The 23,153-nt window shown below is 40.7% G+C and overlaps 1 protein-coding gene across 2 annotated transcripts in view; it reads left to right on the top strand.

The window, feature by feature from the left end:
* Positions 1–23,153, top strand: part of fam184a (family with sequence similarity 184 member A) — a 194,164-nt gene that overhangs the window by 93,566 nt on the left and 77,445 nt on the right. For both annotated transcript variants that reach the window (XM_017692517.2, XM_017692518.2), the window contains exons 7-9: positions 6,773–6,895; positions 10,374–10,535; positions 17,055–17,176. In XM_017692517.2, coding sequence (XP_017548006.1) covers positions 6,773–6,895; positions 10,374–10,535; positions 17,055–17,176 — 407 coding nt within the window. The remainder of the gene's footprint in view (positions 1–6,772; positions 6,896–10,373; positions 10,536–17,054; positions 17,177–23,153) is intronic.

Below are 23,153 nucleotides of genomic sequence, written 5' to 3'. Positions count from 1 at the left end.
GTTGTTGCTAATTACAACATGATTTAAGGACTAGTGGTGCAATCAAATCAAGTTGAAAGATAGTTTGAAACAAAACTAGTGTTAATTAAGAACTTTAGTCTTTATGCATAAACTTAGCATATTACAGGTATAAATTTATGCAAAACTGGGGCAACCCATTACTAGTCCCACCCTAGCTATTGCCTATGCCAAGACCTTCTACTGCTTTTCAACTTGCATCAAATTCACATCGTAACAAAACTGCTTCTCTTATCTCCACTTATGAAAAATCTTTCAAAGACCTATGTGACAGAAATAATAGATATAAACCGACATCATGCTTTTGTTATTGTTTCTTATATCTGCAATTTCTAAGGGTTCAAATGGGGGGAAAAAGTGGCAGATTTCCTGTTTCAGACAGAAGTATCTCTTTTAGCTGGCACACCGTTCTCAGTGAGTCACCACTCTGCCCAATACAGCATATGCAAAATAACATGCTCTTTCCTTTTTGTCTGTTGGGACGAGACCAGAAGCTGCACATGACATGACAAGCCTGTCTGTTTTGATATCTTTAGCTGATAGCATATGAAAAGAGTAACCCACAAAGTCATGCTTGATTGGCTCAGCCAAGACACAGACTGTCATCTGTCTCTCCACCATGCTTCTGCCAACGGAGCCACACATCACGCTCCACAACGTCCACAAACCCTCTCATCTATGAGCAATTACATGTCGCACAGAGTACAGCTAGTTTGCTGCCCCTTGATGAGTAAGGGTGAATGAAATGCTTTTCTCTAAACAATGGAGCAGACAGACAATGGCAATTAGCAGCTACTTTGGCCACAGATGCAAGTTAATTTTGAGGTCACTGTAATGAGAAAACAACAGTGTGAGGACAAACACTAACTCACACATCAGCTGTTTGAATGTGTGTTTGTGTGTGTGGGTGTTTGTGTGTGTTGGCTGAGTTAAAAGTTGCCATGTTAAAAGTTACGGCCCCCCAAACAGAGAAAAAAACAAGACAATTAGGTCATGGCGTGGCAATGAGATCCTAATGCGTGGCCATGACTTAGAAAGACGTGGAAATGAGATGATTAATCATTGACCACAGCTTAACAAGGCATCATGCCGTTCCCACTCCTTACTAAGTTGTGGCCATGACTTAATTATCTTGATTTAGTTGTCTCGTTTCCACACCTTGCTAACTTGTGGCCATGCATTAAGACCTCATTCCCACATGTAAATTGGATGTCATCAGCAGGGCTCTGTGTGTGCCATCATGCTAGTATGACATTATATTTGAACTATTTCTACACCTAATGTTAACATTAGCTCAGCCTATTTAGCAATAAAAGCCACACTATCTCTGCCATCTTAGTCACATCTTTAACAACACATCCATGGCAATGCGCCCACGTTAAGGCATGCATGTTTCAGAGTAACAAAGTATGACAAAACATACTTACTTGCAAATATGAGCAAAACTTTCACTTTTTACTTTTCTATTCAAAAATAAAACCACTGTTTCACTAATTTCTCACTTTGTGCTCATCACAGTGCCTCCATCATTTTAAGTTCCAAGCTTAACAAGCTATAATTTTATTTATGATACAACATATCACCTCCTACTTATCGAGTATTCAGGGCCAGATTACTAATCAAGCCTACTGAGCATTTGTAAAGGACCCTGGTCACCAGGGGGGCCTAGACTGGCATCACCATCTCTGTAGATTTGTAATAGGTTGGCCAGGAACCGTTGCTTGAGTTTTCAGAGATTTCAGATGTTTTCTGTGTGCAGATATGTATGGGTAACAAGTCAATAATCTGTTCAGCTTGCTTCTGACTATTTTGACAGAGCTCAGACAACCAGGGTAAGCATAGTAATTCCAAAATCATAGATTTTAACTAAAACTCAAATCTAAAGTGGGTCAGTATAAAGAAAAAAGATAAGAAACATAAACCAGAGGAGCAACAAGCAGTTATTACCAAAAGTAGCCCCTGCCCATTTTTTCCATAAGTCAGGCCTAGTGAGTGACCGTGATGTTGAAAAAATAAAATTAGCAGCTAAAGAGACAACATAGCATATATATCACTGTTGTCGGAGCAAAACCTCGTATTTCCAAAATGATAACTTTACAAGAGAAGGGAAAAACATACTTTTAATGTAAGTCTGTGGAATCAGACATTTTTCCAAGTAATTTTGGGCCATTTTTTGGTCCATTCATTTTGAAAATTTTACACGATATAAACGACATTAGACATTTCCAAATTACATCAAAAACTGAAAAAATGACAAAAATGGAGATACAATGTTTTGGTCCGTGGATGGATGTGTGTGTGTGTGTGTGTGTGTGTGTGTGTGTGTGTGTGTGTGTGTGTGTGTGTGTGTGTGTGTGTGTGTGTGTGTGTTTTGGCAGTGGAGAATCCTCAGGTCCTTCTAGGTCTGATGATTTCAGTGAAATAAAAAAGTTCACCGCTTTCATTTTTTGTAAATTTTTATTTAATACAATAATCCCGTTTTATGGAAATTTTAGATGACTTTAGTTGAAAACAAAATGGTTACATTTTTAAAAGCCAATGAAAATAACCCATTATAGTGATTTTTTTTTTCCCTTAGGTATCTAGGTAGACACAGCTAAGCAAGCTGTCCCATTGGGTAGGACTTTACAAGCTGACTGAAGGCCTTACCTGTCAGATTAACAACCAACACGATTAGAAACTAACAGTGGAATCAACTGTTCATGTTCACAACAGATGGGACCAATTTTGTGAGGAAAAAATGTCACTCAATGCCTTCTTGAACTGACTGACTTTGAATACAAATGATAACCTGGCCGATGTGCTTCAGTCAAGTGTTAGACATGAAGAACAGCAGCAGCTCTGTGCCTGAGCTCTTTACTGAGTCTCTTTACTGAGTCTTAACACTGCGAGGAAATGTTCATGTGTTTGCATATGTTGGCTTAGTGCTAAAATACAGCTTTACCATAGTTAGACATTTATGGTTTGAACTGAACGCCTAGATCTAATGTTGCTCATCTACCACGTGGTGCAGTTCAACTCGACTCTGCCCTCCTCTACTCACTTTTAGTACCAGGTACTTTATAGTAACCCCTTAATGTAACCGATCATCATAGTGACTCCACATGACACTGCTGTGATGTGAAGGAGACAAATGCTGTTCAGAAGAGGTTGATGGCAACAAGACAAAAGAAAAACAGGAGAATTTGGGTAATACTACATGAGTTACTACAGATGATGAGATGATTCTGGTTGCTCAAAGGTGATGCAAGAGCATACATTAACCTGGTTGCAAAGAATAGCAAATGTGTTTAGGGTGATGGTGACGATTCTCTCCGACCAATCAGTGGTCTATTGTTTTCCATATTACCTTTTGGTACCAACTTAGCTTACTCGGAATCGAAAGGGAATTGATACCAAAAATAGCACCAGGTAGCAGGTTTATCTAATGGAAAACCTAAAAAGGCGAGTAGAGTCAAGTTGAGTTGCACTGGTACCATGCAGTGTAAAAACAGTTTAATATGTAGAATTTTTTACCACTGTGTTTTTTGGGGGAAGTAAAAGGGGTGGAGTTAACCTTTTCAGTTCCAGGGGTTGTGGCATCCTAAGGCATATTCATTAACTACATTAAAAGCAATGCAAACTGGCTGAGTAATTTTCCAATTGTGGGAGTGAGAAAAAAGCTTGTACCTTCTGGTAAGTCCTGACTGTTTAAGGAGTTAATCCATCCCCAAATGTATTGCAATCTGCTGGAATGGCCATGTGTATCATATGAACATTTTTGAAGTAGAGGTTCTCGATTCCATGATCACTGGTCATTACTGTTCATGAACTTTTTGGCCAACTCGGACCGAAACTAGATTTAAGGCTCAGAACTGTCAAGCTCTTATTGAGCATAAAAAAGTGTTTTTTGAAAAACAATATGTAGATTTATTTCCATAATATAACTGATGACCTGTTACTGCAGATCTAGTGAAAAGGGCATATTCTGCCACATAGCCAGAGTGAATCTGGGAGCTTCCTGTCCCTCCAGCTCAAATCTGTCTCTTTCTGGTCCCTGTGGTTTAAACTCATGCAGTTATGGTTGAGTATTATTTGAGATTCACCTTTTTCTGTCCCGTGGCCCTCTCTACCCTTATCGTCTGCAGGCATACTGGGCCTGGTCCTCCGGAGAGGGGGCCGGGGGTGTCCCGGGTGGGGCTGTGGCACTAAACGCTGAATCTCATTAACGCAGCATGGCTTTGGAGCTTATCGCCCATGTGCTGCTTGGTGCTGCCCGCCACTCTCAGAAATGGAAATGCCGAGTGAAAAATTGAGGAGCGGATGAATAATGAAGAAGAGAGGCTTACGCTAGAGCTCAGAGCTGACTCACTGCCGTGTACAGAAGCAGCATGACGAGCGCTCCAGCGGCCTATTTTAGACCCAGCTTGGGGCTGCTCCTCCTCTTCCTCACTCTCCTTCTTTATCTCCCCCTGGGCTGGGTGGGTGGAGCATCGGGCGGTTTGTCAGGCGCATCCAAAACTGGGTTGTGACTCACCTCTCCTGTGACAGGACGTGAACTATGGGAGTAGCGTCGGGCAATGTGACTATATGATATCGTTGTCAGGATAAATAATGTCATGATAAGCTTTCATGAGCATTTTAAGATTAGTAGTTCTACAAGACTGGCCAATTGCATGCTTAAAAAGTTGAAATTTAGACAAACAACCAATAGTGTTACATTGTCATATGAACCACAGAGTAATAAGGTGTTGATAGGTCATTGTATTTTGTCATAGTGATTGTGATTTCAGCTTATAAAATTAGTTTTTTGCCCTTAAATTATGTCTCAGATAAACTAGATATCATGATTATATATATGCCAATATTCCATAATAAGTTATACTGTGGTAGACAATATATTATTGTGTTCTCTTGTTATTTTAGTCAAACAAGTAGCAGTTTCAAAAAAATCTTGGATAAGATGGAAAAGTTGGTTTTTCAAAAGTACAATGCAAAAAACAGTAGTCGTTCAATTAAATCACTCAATTTTAATTGAGTGATGACATGTCAGGAACAAAAATCATGGGCTTTGGTCTTAAATGTGTTTTTAGAACACTTTTGTGTGGAGAGATAATGGAGGAAGATTAGAATTTATTTTCAGATTTAGCACTACCATTATCAACATTACATATAAAACTCAGAAGACACATGTAGGTTCACTGGATAGTAAATAAAATGGCTATATTCATGTTGTAGATATCATGAAATCTGGTTCGTATCACCACCACTGTACAGTAATCAGAGTCTACAATGCACCATGTCATGTCAGATTAACCTGAATGACACATCTCAACGATTAAATTATTGGGAAACTTAAAAAATCAGTGGAATTCGCCTTTGATACAATATCAAACAATGCCAAAAAGTTAGGTAATTATCGTTCTATCACATTTTGATATTGGCACATGCCTGGTTACTATACATTGTATCATCATATTTTTGTGGCAGGGTTGCACAGTCGGGGTCAGTCCTGCCTCACACCGCGTGTGCTCTGATAGATGCAGTTCAATTAAACATACATGAGATCACATTTGCATATTTGTGTGCTTCGAAGTTTGGGATGCGGTAAATTATGCACACTCGCTCGCTATGCTTGGCGCACAGGCGTGCGAGACATTAATTATTTATCAGCCTTACATGCGGTCTCTCTCTTTGACAGCCTCCTCTACATGTGGAAAGCTCCTTTTAAGAAATGTGTACATATTTGCACAGAAGGACGTGTTGCCTAAACTTGTTTTGGCAGCACAATCATTTTTGGCTCTGCTTTTAGAAAGTCCAGCGTCACTGTGAAACAGCCGAATGACTGTGAAGGTGCGAATGTGATAATATTGTCTCATCTTCAAAATCGTCCTGAATCATTTGACTCATTTCAGCAACAGCTCAGTTTGGAACAGTCAGAGTGCTTGCTATTCTCTAGAGCCCCCAATTACATGCCACTTTGCTGTGTTTTGCAATCATTTATACTAACACTTAATGTCAGCACTGTTCATTTGCATAAATATGTAAATTTTAATTAATTGGCTCATATTTTTCATTAATTAGAATTTATTTGAATGATTGTAATTTTGTTGTGGTTCTGTACAAAGGCAGTAATTTACAATAATTATACAGGTATTTTATTTTTACACCATAGCCATGAAACCAAAAAACGAACAGATGTTCAATCTCTCAGATTTAAAAAGAACATCTTTTATTGCGGCGCTCCATGCTGTGACACTTCACTCACGCATTAGACAGCGCTGGCATCGTCCTTTGACAGAAATATCTATGTGTGGGTGACACTATTAAACATCCTCTTCCATATGAAAAATGTCACAGCGCTTATAATTTATAGCTGTTTTCCTTTTTCCTAATATTGTGTTGCAGTAAAGGTCCTCACCTTCATCATCAGATACAGCATTTATTAATCTGTTCACAAGAAAGCCTCGTCTTTGCAAGGTAAACTTTGTGTTCTCCTTTTTCATTTTCCTGGCTTGATATTAAGCGTTCTCCCAGAGGCACTGCGTTTACATGACACTTTGAAATGACATTTTCCATTAAACGCTGCACAACTTTAGTAGTGATTGATTGCTCTGCGACAGCGATGTGGTATGATCTCTGATTATTCCATCCTTCAAAAACACTGACAAATGACAGGCATCTGTTAAGTCTGAATGACTTATTTCACAAATTTGTTAAGCGTAGCTATGTGCCCAGTGCTTTTTCTTATGGGGATGTTATGTTGGTTCCTCAGGAGATGGAGCAGCAGTTTGAGAAAGAGCGCAGTTCACTGGAAGAGCAGAAGAAGCATCTGCGGGAGCAGCTGGACAGCCTGAGAGAGGAGCTCAGCACCAAGCTCAACATGGCCAACAGCGAGGTGAGAACACATTCGGCTCCTGCTTCTGCTTAGTTTGTGGTTTCACTTAACAATATTCATGAGTGTAAAACTCAAGGTGGGTGGGTACACTTTAAAAAATAAATGTACCATGTAGAACCAGAAAGGGATTTTTTTAAAACAATAATATAGAAGAACCGCTTTTGGTTCCTCAGAACACTTTTGAATGGATGGTTCTTAAAAGGACCACTTTTGATGATGAAAAAAGTCTGAAGTCTGAAGAACCTTTGTAAACCTATTTCTGCAGGCCCCCCTAGTTGAGCGTAAATCAACTCAGATATTTTTAATGAATCAAAGCAGATAAAATAGTTTTCCCTTCTCATTGGATTCATCAGGGCACTGTTGGCTCTCTGTGTGTTGACTCTGTATTGAGCTGCTAGTGAGCAATGGGGCGTGAAGCAGAGGACTGAGAACCCCTTCTGTGAGCACAATATACATCTCTCCAACCCGAGATAAAGCTCAGAAAAAAGAGCACAACCGCAGGTTTCTTTACTGCAAAAAACATGTATAACATATCTAGCACTTAACCACGACAAACATTTTGATAGTTTTGTAAATCACACACATTTACATCAAAGTGTATTTAGTCAGTGTTACTGAAAAAGAATGCATAGTGCAAAAATGGAGGGATCTCCTCCAATACAGGGGGAAATACTTTTGCATCAGCTAAAGTCAGATTATTTGCATTAGCACTCATAAAATTTTGATGAGGCAAATGTTGAAAGAAACAAATTTTTAAGTAAAATAAATTGTTAAAAGTTATTATTGAATTGTTACTCAATGTAATTATTACCTTTTTTGTGCTTAGGAGGTCACAAAGTGTTACATTTAGATTTTTTTCTATATAAACACATATTTTTAAAATGAACTTTAACAGTGACATCTCCATCACAATTTCATGGACTTTCAGTGACACCACAAACCACTAGTTTGAAAGCCCTGTATCAAGTGTGTGACACTAGTTTTCTTTAGAACCATGTAAACTAGGAACCATTTAAGAACCTTTATTTATGTGCTTCGTTCTGTGTCATTGTATGTATTGAAGTAGGTTTAATACACTGTCTGTCAAATGTTTTGAAGCCATTAACTTTGCAGAAGTGTCAGAGGCACTTTATTAGAGTGAGCTCTCCATGCTGGAACATTAATGAATGAGCATGTTTTCTTTGTTGGTTTAAATTATGAAATACATTGGAGACTAAGCAGGTTTACTTTGAGGAGAACAATATTACTGTTTTGAGAAAAACAGTATCATGTTTAAATATTAGTGCCAGCACTGATGGCAGTACTACCTTATAAAAAAATGCCAAAGGCCACATGTTTCATCATCTTGTTGTCTCATCAGCATTCAAACTTTTCAGGTGTTCAAACTACTTTTTATGCCAAAAGAGTTTCACTTATTGAGTTATTATTTGCTCTTTATTGAGGTGTAAATGAATTAATACAGAGCAGTTTGATGTGAAATGGTTCATTGTAGTGAAACTTACAGGGTCAGATTTCTTTACAGTGGTGTTGATAGAAGCCAGGTGTCACAATTTCTACAACACAAATCTAGACAAATTACTTACAGGCCAAAACGTACAGTGAACCTACGTATGTGTTCTGAGTTTTTATCACGTTAATGATGGGAAATCTGAAACATTGCATTGTCATTGCAGACAATTTTGTCACTGCATATGCCTCCCACCATGAATAGCTTTAAAAATCTATGTTTTAGACCAGAACCTTATCTCAGTCTAATGTAAAACAGTATCTCAGACATCAAGCATGTATAACATTGTTTTAAAGGGGTTAAACTTTTCAGACGTCTGGTTTCTATCCCCACCACTGTGACCCCTTCTGAGTCATTAGGTTCTCTAGAATGGAGCATTTTATGTTGATCCACCCTGACTGTATTTCAACCACTTGATTATGCTGAAATTAAGGGGAAAATCTAATTTCCCTTTAGTAATCGTTTATTTTAAAAATAGGCAAAAAACTACTCTTCATACCAAGGAAGATACCTTGGTGAACATTAGGCTGAGAGTTGAAGTTATATAATAAAATATAACCATTAGTAGGTGGTAGTTACGTTAGCAAAACCTTTGCAGGTTCTTTTTGGCTTTCTTAACTAAAACAACAAAAATTTCAAGAAAAGGCAATGTGTCCCCACTCTTAGTCTGTGGAGTATGTGGTCTAAATCCTACTGGGAAGCTGTGAGTGCCGAGTGCAGTTTTAGCAGTGCTGCCTCTGTGGCTCTGGAGCTGTGCAGCGGGCAGATGGGTGTGGGGGCCTTTTCTGAGTGATTAATTTCAGTGTTGTGTGTTTAGCGTCCCATTACTCTCACTGGGTTTTAATAAGCCCTCTGCTCTCAGAGTTGGCTTTCTCTTCCCCACTACTTGTGCAGACTGTGAAGAAATACCTATTTGGTGTTCGCTGTAACTGCTCTTTGGTTCCTTATTTAATTCAAGTCTTTTTATTATAAAATAATAATCAAACAAGCCCCTGGAATATAATAATATAATTGTAAAACGTTATCATATGTTATTTTAGGTTGAATAAATATATTTTGAACCATTTCTGGTTATTTTTCAGTGATTTGCTCTTTGAAAACTACAAGACTACTTGTAGGATAAATGGTCTGTTTCCATGGGATCATGAAGCATATTTTCAAGCACTAGTCTGAATGAGTTTGATACATAACCGCTTCCTGACAATGGGAATGTGCTATAGCTAGCTTTTAACTTTAGACACACAGATAGGAGTGTTGCAATGTTGTGCAAAAGTCAGAGACCATCCTTTATTTATCTAATATCCAGTCGCATCAACAATTGAAATCTGGTTATATTCAGCTTTGGGAATATATGCTGTCAAATTAGTATTCCCACCCTTCCAGTGTATTCACCCTTTGCCTTTCCATTTTTCTCAGTTTTCAGTTTTTTAAAGAAATCTGCTGGGATATTTTTCCACACCTCCAAAGTTCGGTCTTGTCTGGTTGCATTTTCGACATCCCATGATCAGAGTAATCCCAAATAAATATTTAGACTCATCAATCAAAACCTCACATCTCAGATGTGATTGTAGTCTGTAGTCTGTAGTCGTTCTAGTTCAAATTTCCTTCTTTTTTGTTGTTTATTTGCTTTTCTCAGATAGGGTTTCTTGATGGCTGCAAATCCTTTCAGACTCCTCTGGATTTTTTCAGATCTGAAGCAAAAGTGGAGCTATTTTTTCCTCTCTCTCAAAGATAAAAGCTTTAAGTACTGCTTATCTGGATGGCTTTTCTCGGAGTCCCCTATATAAATATATATATATGTGTGTGTGTGTGTGTGTGTGTGTGTGTGTCTGTGTGTGTGTATATATATATATATATATATATATATATATATATATATATACACATAACATTTCAGTACATTGAATGTTAGATGTGACACTATAGACCAGATTCATGGGTCTTTGAATTAACTCTCTGTCTCTCTCCCAGTTGAGCCGTCTGCAGGACCTGGTGAAAGAGGGAGAGCAGGGACTGGGCTCTGCAAAAGGTCACATCTCCAGCCTGAAAGAAGCCCAGGAGAAGCTTCTAGAAGAGTTAGATGCAACTCGGGCCAGACTGAGAGAAACTACTAATCTCCTAACAGCCCTGCAGGTCAGAACACAAGCCTCTGTCACAAACACAAGCATCTGTCAAGAGGGTCTCTTGTGGAGCCACTCAAATAATACCTCTTTTTAGTCATGGGGTATTGATTTTGCAGCCCATGGTGAAAACTGGGTATTTTTAGCTTTTCATAAAGTTATTATTTTAAAGAGCAATGTCATCAACTTTTGGCACACTCTCTTCTCTTATCATCTTCAATGTTCTGGGCAGATTCAGCACAAAAAGACATTAGCTGAACAACCATAAACCTAAGTAATAGTGGCTAGCTTAGCACTAATATTACCCAAGTTACCAACAGCACTGTAAAAATGATATATAGTTTGCTGTCATTAACTTAGCATATAAACTATACATTTATTAGCTATATGAACGAACTAACTACCATGAAGAAGTTAACTAGCATTACTTAATAAGAATAGGATAGTGATTTTAGGCTGTACCTTGGAGCAATAAACTGGTTTATTTTTAGAGAGATCACATGTGGAATTAAACTAATGAAATGACTTTATTCTTGTTGTCCCTCATAAACAATCAAAAGAACCCATGATAAAGTAGTATGTTGTGTTTTTGTTACATTTTCATGAACTTTCACTGCTGTTACTCTTTAATCCATCCATCCATCCATCCATCCATCCATCCATCATCTTCCGCTTCTCTGGGGTTCGGGTCGCGGGGGCAGCATCCTGAGCAATGAGGCCCAGACCTCCCTTTCCCCAGCCACTTCCACTAGCTCCCTGGGAGGGATTCCGAGGCGCTCCCAGGCCAGCTTGGCGATATAGTCACACCAGCGTGTCATGGGTCTTCCCCGGGGTCTCCTCCCCGGTGGACTTGCCTGTGACACCTCCCAAGGGAGGCGTCCAGGAGGCATCTTAACAAGATGCCCGAACCACCTCAACTGGCTCCTCTCGACGTGGAGAAGCAGCGGCTCTACTTTGAGTCCCTCCCGGATGACTGAACTTCTCACCCTATCTCTAAGGGAGAGTCCAGCCACCCTGTGGAGGAAACTCATTTCGGCCGCTTGTATTCGCGATCTCGTTCTTTTGGTCATTACCCAAAGCTCATGACCCTAGGTGAGGGTGGGAACGTAGATCATCCAGTAAATCTAGAGCCTTGCCTTATGGCTCAGCTCTTTCTTTACCACAACAGACCGGTAAAGAGCCCGCATCACTGCTGACCCAGCACCAATCCGCCTGTCAATCTCCCGCTCCCTTGTACCATCACTCGTGAACAAGACCCCGAGATACTTAAACTCCTCCACTTGAGGCAAGAGCTCATCCCCGACCAAGAGAGGGCTCTCCACCCTTTCCCGCGTGAGAACCATGGCCTCGGATTTGGAGGTACTGATCCTCATCCCGGCCGCTTCACACTCGGCTGCAAACCGATTCAGTGAAAGCTGAAGTTCACAGCCTGATGTCCCCAATAGGACCACATCATCTGCAAACAGCAGCGATGTGACCCTAAGGTCACCAAACCGGACACCCTCCAGACTGCGCCTAGAAATTCTTTCCATAAAAATTATGAATAGAAAGGGCAGCCCTGACGGAGTCCAACTCTCACTGGGAACAAGTCTGACTTACTGCCGGCCATGCCAACAAAACTACTGCTTTGTTTGTACAGGGCCTGAATGGCTCGTAGCAAAGAGCCATGTACCCCGTACTCCCGAAGCACCTCCCACAGAATACCCCGGGGAACACAGTCGAATGCCTTCTCCAAATCCACAAAGCACATGTGGACTGGTTGGGCAAACCCTCCAGAATCCTGGAGAGGGTAAAGAGTTGGTCCAGTGTTCCACGACCAGGGCAGAACCCGCACTGCTCCTCCTGAATCCGAGGTTCGACTATAAGCCGGACTCTCTTCTCCAGTACCCCTGCATAGACCTTACCAGGGAGGCTGAGGAGTGTGATTCCCCTGTAATTGGAACACACCCTCCGGTCCCCCTTTTTAAAAAGAGGCACCACCACCCCAGTCTGCCAATCCAGTGGCACCACCCCCGATGTCCACGCAATGTTGAAAAGGCGTGTCAGCCAAGACAGCCCCACAACATCCAGAGCCTTGAGGAACTCGGGACGGATCTCATCCACCCCTGGAGCCCTGCCGCCAAGGAGCTTTTTAACTACCTTAGCGACTTCGGCCTCAGTAATGGACAAGCCTATTCCCGTGTCCCCAGACTCTGCCTCCTCACTGGAGAACGTGTTGGTGGGATTGAGAAGGTCCTCAAAGTATTCCTTCCACCGCCCAATGACGTCTTCAGTCGAAGTCAGCAGCACACCATCTCCACTATATACAGTGCTAGTGGCACACTGCTTTCCCCTTCTGAGTCACCTGACGGTTTGCCAGAATCTTTTCGGAGCCAACTTAAAGCCACTTTCCAAGGCCTCACCAAACTCTTCCCACACCCGGGTTTTTGCCTTGGCAACGACTGAAGCCCGCAGATCGCTTGGCCTGTCGATACCTGCCAGCTGCCTCTGGTGTCCTACAGGCCAACCATGCCCGGTAGGACTCCTTCTTCAGCTAGACGGCATCTCTCACCTGGGGTGTCCACCACCGGGTTCGAGGATTACCGCCCCGACAGGCACCAACTACCTTGCGACCACAGCTACAGTCAGCCGCTTCAACAATGGAGGAGCGGAACATGGCCCATTCTGAGTCAATGTCCCTCACCTCCCCCGATATCTGGTCAAAGTTCTGTTGGAGGTGTGAGTTGAAGATCAATCTGACAGGTTCTTCTGCCAGACGTTCCCAGCAAACCCTCACTATACGTTTGGGTTTGCCTTGTCTGACCGGCATCTTCCCCCACCACCTGATCCAACTCACCACCAGGTGGTGATCAGTTGTTTACCCGAGTGTCCAATACACATGGCCGCAATTCCGATGACACGACTACAAAGTCAGTCGTTGAACTGCGGCCTATGGTGTTCGTTATGGACAAACTGTGGTTTGCACAGAAGTCCAAAAACTGAACACCACTCGGGTTCAGATCAGAGAGGCCATTCCTCCCAATCACACCCCTCCAGGTCTTACTGTCATTGCCCACGTGAGCGTTGAAGTCCCCCAGTAGGACAATCGAGTCTCCAGGAGGAGCACTTTCAAGCACCCCTCCCAAGGACTCTAGGAAGGCTTGGTAAAAATCTCAAGGAGATTGGACCCAGAGCCCAAGCTGTGTGTTGAGGTGAGCCCGACTATATCTAGCCGGTATCTCTCAACCTCGCGCACCAACTCAGGCTCCTTCCCCGCCAGTGAGGTAACATTCCAAGTTCCAAAAGCCAGTTTCAGCAACCGAGGATCAGAACGCCAAGGCCTGCGCCTTCGGACACTGCCCGATCCACAATGCACCGAACCCCTACTACTGCCCCTTCCATCGGTGGTGGGTCGATGGGAGGGGGGACTCATGTAACTCCTTCGGGCTGGGCCCGGCCGGGCACCATGAGTGAATGCTCAGCCATCAGATGCTCGCTGGCGAGCCCCTCCCCCAGGCCTGGCTCCAGGGTGGGGCCCCGGTAACCCTGATCCGGGCAGGGTACACAAGTCCTGCTTTCTTGTTTTCATAGGGGTGATTATGGATCACACTTTGTCTGGCCTGTCACCTAGGACCAGTTTGCCATGGGAGACCCTACCAGGAGCTTTTGCTCCAGACAACATAGCTCCTAGGATCATTCAAGCACACAAACCTCTCCACCACGATAAGGTGGTGATCCATGGAGAGGTACTCTTTAATGTTTGAATTAATTATACATTACTCTTTAATGTTTGAATTAATTATACATTAAAGAGACTGTCAATTCTTTAGCAAGTAGCATTTAAAAATTAAAGGATTTTAAATGGTTGTCTTATCTGTTAGAGGTTTTATTGGCCTTTGGTGTTGTTGGGAATTATTTGTAAAGGTGTTTTTCATCCCTGGAAAAATGGAGGAAATGTCATACATAAGTCAGGCTAAGGACGGGGTGTATTGCTTTCTGCATAGTCCACTTGTCAGTCATGCTCTCATTTTCCATGAATACTGATGTTGATGACAGCTGTAATGAGATGGCTGGAGTGAGATGTGTGACAGGTGCTGAGCTGAATTATGGATTGTGGCGCTTTGGGCTCTGGTGATGTTGTGGCAGAGGCACTTCATTAGAGTGAGCTCTTCATTCAGGAACTTCTGGTTCCCCTGACCAGCCAGCTCAGTGCTCTCAGTGACCTTGCATAATGCTTCACATTTGTGTGTGTGTGAGCGAGTAGATGCCAGCAAGGAGCAGAGCTCTGGTGCAAATGAGGATGGATGAGTCAGGGACTGCTTCTTATTTCCTGTTCTGGCTTGCCTTTCTGTGACTCTCAGGATTGATTGATGGCTGTGAAAGAGAAGGACGCTCCCAGTCCTCCCCTCCTTCTGCTGTATATGAGATGCAGAATTAGACAGGGATGCACTGATATGGACTTTCTGGGCTGATGGGATGAGGATTCGAATCCTAGTCTTCTGTTTGTGGGACACTGATGTTACTCACTGTGCTCCTTTTGGTTCATTTTCATGAAACTTCCCCAAAACACATCCAGAAATTGTTGAGTGTCATTGGCATCATGCAAATCAACAAGGTGGCGGAGATGAAGATGCTGAGATTTTCGTTGGGAGTGACAAGGCTGGGCAAGATTAGAAATGAGCAGATCAGAGGGACAGTGAAGGTGGAGCAGTTTGGAGATAAAGCCAGAGAGGCCAGGTTGAGATGGTTTGGACATGTGTTGAGGAGGAATAGTGGATATATTGGGCAAAGAATGTTGGAGATGGAGCTGCAGGGTAGAAGGAGAAGAGGTAGACCTCAGAGAAGTTTTATGTATGTAGTGAAGGTGGACATGGAGATGGTTGGTGTGAAAGTAGAGGAGGCAGTGAATAGGGCAAGATGGAGGCAGATGATCCGCTGTGGCGACCCCTAAAGGGAGCAGCCGGAAGAAGAAGAAGAAGAAGAAGACAATTTCTTTGTATTATATTCAGTTTAATATAGAGTTTTAAAGATTTGCATATATTAGCATTCTGTTTTTATTTACAGTTTGCAGAGCATCTTAACTTTTTTTGGAAATTAGGTTGTTGGTCAGTGAATTTATTAATGGTACAGCAGATTTTTTTTTCAAAGGTTTTTTGGCATTTAATTCTCATTACCACAATGCATTCACGTTTATCTTCACCAGTATGTATCACTTGTGTGAACTGCTGCTCCTGTCACCTTTTAAGGATGTAAACCAAAACAACAAAGTGTTTTGTGGCACAAATAAAAAGAAAAACCTCAAAAGTGGTCAGTGTGTTGCAATAGTGAGATAAAATAGTTAAATATGTTTCATATACAACTGTGTAAAGTAAAAAGAAAAGTTACAAAAATAAACATTACAAACAAATTTATCTCACAGACCTGACTTTGTTGCGGTAAAAATTTTGTTCACACATATTGGAAAATGTTGGTGAAAATCAATTTAATATCAGTTAATTCAGGTTTATTTCTAATTATTTAGCCAAGCATTATTGTTTGTTTATCACAAATAACTTTAAGTTGGGTCCCAGCATTTGTGTTGTTCATGAGAATAGCCCATGTGTGTGAGTCCAACACTGGTGACTACACAAGCATCACTGCATGCACAAGTTAAAAGCAGGGTGCAAAATTATTGGTTGTTGTAGCTGTAATTCCAATATCTATAATATAAAAATACCTATAATCATTTTTTCTATTTGTTGGTGAATAATATTGGCCACTGATATCTTACTCCTAGAATTGGCACTCTGCCTTTTCATGCCGCAAGTTGCCATTATTTATGAGCGCCTACCTTGAACCTGCACTTGTTGGCTATTTTGTCATAAGGATGCACTTTGGAGTTTTGTGATGCAACAGGTAAGTCTGTAACTGCAACATATCACCTCCCGCTGGACCCCTTCAATGAACTGTTGCTGGATTGGCATGATGGCATGATAGTGGCGCTGGCAGAAGTGAATCAGGCACAGTCTGTTAACCAAAAATCAACAGTAGTGGTCAGAAATTGACCACGGATGAAGGGTTTGAGGTCTTGCATCCGGTTCCTGATATTGGACTTTGCAGACACAGTAGTTTATTGTTGTCATATGTATGACTGATCACAAAATCTAGGACCATAAACTGTGTTCAAGATCTGTAATTGAATCAAATCAAATCAAATCAAATTTATTTGTATAGCGCTTTTTACAACGGATGTTGTCACAAAGCAGCTTTACAGAATTTCAGAAAAGACAGAGTTTTAACAGGAATTGAAGGCTTCACTCAGAGCTCACCCAGATAATATCTGTTCAGTGGCCTCATGGTGGTCCATTTCCATTAGTGATTGATGCAGAGGGGCTGATAAATTGCGAAGCAACAGATGGGCTGTAGTCTGTAACTGCTTATCTGCAGATTGAATGCACCTGGTGTTTTGATAAAATGGCCAGTGCATGTAGCTATGAGGTAGGTAATAAACTGGTAACTTAATCTACGGCTTATCACTTTATCTGGCTTCTCTCTTCACCCGAACCCCCACTAGGGAGAGATGGAGACCCAGAAGCAGCAGCATGAGGCTAAACTGATAGCCACCAAAGAAGAGGAGAAGCTCAAAATGGATAAAATGGCCCTGGAGCTGGAGCTGAAGTGGACAGAAACACTCAGGTATGTGTTTTTTGTGTGTTTGAAAGTGTACATGTGCATTGCAGAGCATATAAGCTTTGATACTTTTATTGTATGATATTTGTGTGTTTATTTAAACTTGCAAGACAATTTTCTAGCCTTGTCATCACTTACAATCAAACAGACTATTTTTGTTACTTTGATACAGTATATGTAAAAGACCTCCGTTCTGATTGTATATTGTGGCCTATTCAAACAGCAGTTCAAGCTGAATCAGTTCTTAATACTGCTGTAGGCTGAAAAGAGGGAGAAAAAATGAATTCAAAGCAGGTTGTTCTTTCAGATTGGATTGATTTGGATGCAGAATGGATGATTGTACTGAAAGTTTGACAATGTTTAAATACTGCATTAAACGTATTAAAAAAAAAAATATGAAGATTCAGTTTTCCCTGATTATGGGCCATTTAAAGTACCAGCTTTGAGTTGGGTCTGTGTTTGCTTGCTATATATATATATATATATATATATATATATATATATATATATATATATATATATATACACACACACACACACACACATATATATATATATATATATATATATATATATATAAACAAACATGATTTTTCTGATACATATAAAAAAATGATTGAATTGATCTGATCATTAGTGTATTCTTCCTCTCTCCCAGGATGCATTAATGAGTAATAGGCCTACAGTATACCAGGGCTAACTGCTATAGAAGATCTGTCACTACCTCCGAAGGCCCTGATGATCTAATTCAGTCTCAGTAGGAGTGCAGTGTTCACATCTCTTCAAAGAGGACGAATGACTCATGTGAAATTATATTATAACCCTAAAAAATAGTGGAAGGAAATAGACTCCCTGTATGAATATAGGCTTAAAATCAGTGCTATGGCTGTGTCTAAAGAATGGAGGATTAAATTGCTGGATGTGAGTCAGTGTCTTGAGTTTCTAGCACTCATGCCCTGTTATACATACATAAAGTGCCTGAATTTTTACATTCGGTGTAGTAAGACTGCTGCTCATCACTCAAACTGCATGTTTCTCTGCCAGCTAACAATACAAGATGTAGAGTTTATAAGGTACTGTGAAGAGAGAGTTGCGTTAATTAATGAAGGGCCACCACAGAGCAGGTACTATTTGGTTGGTGGATCATTCTCAGCACTGCAGTGACACTGATGTGGTGGTGATGTGTTAGTGTATGTTGCGCTGGTATGTGGGAAACAGGCACAGCAGTGCTACTGGAGTTTTTGATCACTCTGTCCACTCTTATTAAACACACTTACCTTGTTGACCCACTTTGCTGATGTAAAGTCAGAGACAGTAACTCACCTGTTGCTGCATAGTTTGTGTTGGTCATCTCTAGTCCTTTGTCAGGGGCCACAGGGCGCAACACAAAGGTTTTTGGTTGATGGACTATTCTCAGTCCAGCAGTGAGAATGATCCACCACCCATATAACACCTGCTCTGGGGTCGTGACCCTTGACGAACAGGGTAAAGGAGGCTAACAAAGTACACAAAGAAAAAGATACAGAATACAATCTATAATTTCAGACCTAAAAATGCAGGTGAAGCTGATAAAATGGACAGTTTTATCATAGTTGTAACAAAGTTGGTGTACTTAATGAAGTGGATGGTCAGTGTATATACAGTGCTCAAAATTAGTATTGAGACACTCTCTGAATACAATTTATATCTTGTTTATTGATTATGTTCCAAGCTAAAGATACCTTTTATTCATTTGTACTCAAACATTACTAAATCTTTTGTATTTCAGTATTTAGTTTTCCATTCCTTTTATAAGTCTCTCAACAGGTCTTTGAAGCCCCTAATGCAAACTGGAGGAAGAAGAAAACCTTGTGTCTCCATTTTTGTCGTTTTCCAGTTTTTGACATCATTTGAAAATGCCTGTTGCTCTTTACATTGCATGTAGATTTCATGATGATTGGACCAAAACACATAATCCAAAATCACTTCCATTGACTTACATTAAAAGTAAAGTAGGTTTTTTCCTTCTCCTGTAAAATTACCATTTTGGAGAAACAAGGTTTCCTTCCGACAACAGCTACAGGAATAATATCTTCACCCACTTTTTGTGATCCTCTCGCATTTTTGCAGATGCAAGTTCATTTAGCATTTTTAGGCTTATGCATCAGTTTCATACAAAACACACAGGCAGAATGTGTCCTGAAACTGGTAGTACATCGGACCCCGGTTGTAAAACTGGTAGTACATCGGTTTTTGTCTTTCTCAGCTAAAGCCACAGGGTCACTTGCGGTCACTGTTACCATGTTGTATAAACTGCCAGTTTAATTATCAGTATTGTGTATTAATCATGGTAAGTGCTGCTGTTAGCTGTCTATCTCCCAGCTTGTTTGGATATCACACATTCCACAACTGTGGCACTGTGTTACAAACTAAATACAAGATGTGTATCACACCCTATTGTAACTCATTTCCTCTAGCATTTGTTCTGCTTAATGCTGCCGTATTCCTGAGTGTAATATTTAGGTGATATGTTGTTGTCGAGTGTGTGAGGGGAAGCATAGTGGAGTCTGGCTGTTATTGCTCAGAGGAAGAGCTGCTAATGAGCAGAAGAGACCATGGGACCCAGACTGTGGGCCTTGCACCCTTACAAGCCTCTGCCTATGAATGTAAAGTGGAGAAGTGGCCTGTGCGCGGCCTGTGCAGAATCTCAATGACTCAGCACCGCAGTGGGGATATCTGAACACAATTAGGGGTCCGCGACTGGTGAGCAGCCTATTCTTGCACACCAGAAAGTCTTCAATTAGTGCCCCGACTCCCTCAGCGAAGTCTGTTAATGTCTTAATGTATTAATTTTGAATTCCTTTTCATGAGTACGCTAATGATGGGAAAATCATCTGAAACCACTGCATCTCACTTATAGGAATACTCTGCTATTTACCTTAATCTCTGTCTGCCATACCTGTTGCATATGGTCAGTTGCCATGGACAAGAACATCGACACATTGCACTGTACTTAGTTAAACAACAAGGAACTTGCTGACTCGAAACAGTTATAATAGAAGTCACGTGATTTTATGTTCTTTAGTGCCTCTTAAAGTTAAGTAGAATTGAATAGTTGAATCAGATCGTTGATGTGTGAATATGGGAAATACAACAGGGCAATCTTAAACACCTAAACCTAATCACTGTAGACGAAAGCATATTTCCACAACTGATATGAAACGTTTGTGGTCTATTTATGGCCTTGCTTGTGATGAGTTGATGCACTGAAGTAATGTTAGATGTTTGTTTCGACATTTTCACAAAGTCCATGCCAGCTTATGTAGTAAAACAGTACTGTCCACGTAAGTACCACAGAAAGTGACCACAACGTTAGCTACATTTGTTTTCAGCTTTGGACGGAAAGAAAAAACAGCTTCAGCTTCATCTAAGCTCTAAGCTTATCTTCTGTACAGGTCTTAATTGCAATGAGCAAACAGGTGCTGTATCACTTGAAGGGGGGGGGGGGTGATTTAACCCCTAAATTACTACAGATATAAACTTGAGTGTAATAGAATTTGAGCGTTCTTGTTCTTGTGAGTTTATACATTAGTTCAAAGCTAGAGTTCCACTGGGAATTCTAGTGACTCTCCCCATCACCCACCAGCATCTATCTATGCTTTGTTTTTTTCCTTGTTCTGCTGCTGGGGCCTGTACACATGAAAGTAGCCAATCACAGGTTCACTCAGACCACCCCTCCCCTGTAGAATTCCAATTAGCACCTCATTAGGAACCTGAATATAATTGCCTGACTAAAAATATATTACATTATGAATACATTAATAAAAACATTGATAAAACTTAAGGAACAAGCCTGTTTTGAAAATGTAGTGAGTAAATAGTAAAAATTAGTTTTTAAATGTAGTGAGTAATAGTAAAAAAGAAATTCAAACTCAAGTAAAGTACAGATACCTAAAAAGTAACTTCTGTACAGTAACAATGTATTTTTACTTTGTTACTTACCAGCTCTGCTAATATGACAAATTAGATTTTGTTGCAGTTCATTATCTAACTAACCACTGCAGTAACTAACATGGCAGTGTTTTGGCTGTGGTGGCCCCCCAACTGAACTGGTCCACCACTTGTATGATAGGTACTGTCATGTTTCTTTTTCAGAGCAACGTCTGACTGTTTTTGTTGCTGAAACATGAGTTAATTTTAAATACAATGTACACAACAGATTCTTAATGTTGGTCACTGTAGCTTCGTACTTCACAATATTTTATTGTTTTAATAAAAACAATAAAAAAGTTAATAAGTTGGACTGGGCAATAAAAACAATAGAGCCACATTTTGTTTTTTTGTACTGACATCTTGAAACAGCATGTTGTGACATAATGTGACATAATTTATCACGATGATGCTAAATATGATCATATTGCCCCTATCAGCAAGCACAAGATAGTAGAGGATCCCAGAGTGAAGCTCAGGGTGGGAAAGTAGTTCTATTAGTTTTCACCTGCTTTTTCTTATCCACTGCATACTCTGTGTATTGGAACTGTGCTTTGTAAGCACTAGTTTACACTTTCCACTGAATTGCTTGCAGCCTCCAGATAATTCAATAAAATGGCTAAATTACATTAGAAAAGCAAAACCCTGACTAATAAAAGATGCTGCAAGTCTTTTATTGGTTTTAGAGACTTAAAAGTGTCATTCTGCTGATTTCTCTCCAGTGGGATTTGTTGCTGTTTAAGAGATGCATTTGATTGGCTGCAGCATAGAAGTGGAGTTGACTTTAAGATGTGCTGTTTTTAAGGGCTTGTGTTGTTGGTGATGTTTCTCGGGCTGCTCTAAAGGTTTTCACTGGTCAATATGAGGCATCAGTTCTTCTCCCACTCTTCCACTGGCTATTTCCATCTCTCCATTTCTTATTCTGGTCTTTCTCTCTGGTCTCTCATTCTTCAGGTTCTACAGAGAGGTCATCGTGCTGCCACCAGTGCGTTTTTCTGACGGTCCGTTCTTTTCTCTCTTTTTCTCTTTCACTCACATGTCCTCCGTTGTGTGAAGGAGTTTGTGGAACGTCCCTCCTTTGGAACCTGGACTCTCTCTGCAAGCACTGGGCAACTCCTCTCCATCCATATTCATCCATTCTGTGTCGGACTGAATGAGTTCCTCTGTCTCTCTGATTGACCACTGGTCTAGGATGGGTCTTCCGACTGATTTTAGCTGTTCTTACTTTCAGGCCTTCTCCATTCATTCTGCAGTCTTTCTGTGGAGCACGCTTTTCTTCAGGAGGGGCTTGTAAAGTCTTCTTAAGATGTTCTATTGTCCAATGACTTGTCTTCCTCTGCTGATGAGGATCAGCTTCAGGTGCTCTTTCACAGGTTCCTGTGTTCTTTCACTGGGTTCTTGTCTTTAGAAGTCTTTGTTGATGTCTCCACTTACCTACAGCTCCCACTCGGATGCCTCTGCCTGCTGTTGTTCTGGCGCTCTTCTCCTCTTCATTTACGTCACTCTTCCTCTCTTCTTGGTCTCTTTTGTAAGGTATTCTTCTACCCTTCCTGCGTGTTCCTCTTCTGGTGTTTTTCTTTTGTTGATTTGTTTCGTCTTCATTTACAGGAAATTCATTCTTCGCTGTTTCTAAAAATCAGAGAAATCAGCACCAAAGCTCATCTCCAATAATCTCACTTGGAACAGAGACTTTGTAACTAATATTTAAATGATTAAAGTTGTTAAAATGTTGGTTTAATTACAAATACAGATCCCCAGTTTCAGATCAATGCCATCTCCACATTTTACTCACCATACTGGTTGTTGGTCCCTTCATTCTCTTCAATGAAATCTGTCCAACGTATAACAGATTCATAATCAGACGTTATTTCCACATCTTTTCCTGCAATAAATCAGATTTTGAAATAAAAAAGCAATTTGATTATTTCAGTTATTATAGGATTCAAAAAGGAACAAAAGAGCCGTGTTTGATATTATATTACTTGGTGTGAGTAGGTGACATTTGAATATGGTG

The sequence above is a fragment of the Pygocentrus nattereri genome, chromosome 4 (genome assembly GCF_015220715.1).
Source record: "Pygocentrus nattereri isolate fPygNat1 chromosome 4, fPygNat1.pri, whole genome shotgun sequence".
Taxonomy (NCBI): domain Eukaryota; kingdom Metazoa; phylum Chordata; class Actinopteri; order Characiformes; family Serrasalmidae; genus Pygocentrus; species Pygocentrus nattereri.
Note: the sequence above shows the minus strand (reverse complement) of the source record. Positions and strands in the feature narration are given on the sequence as shown.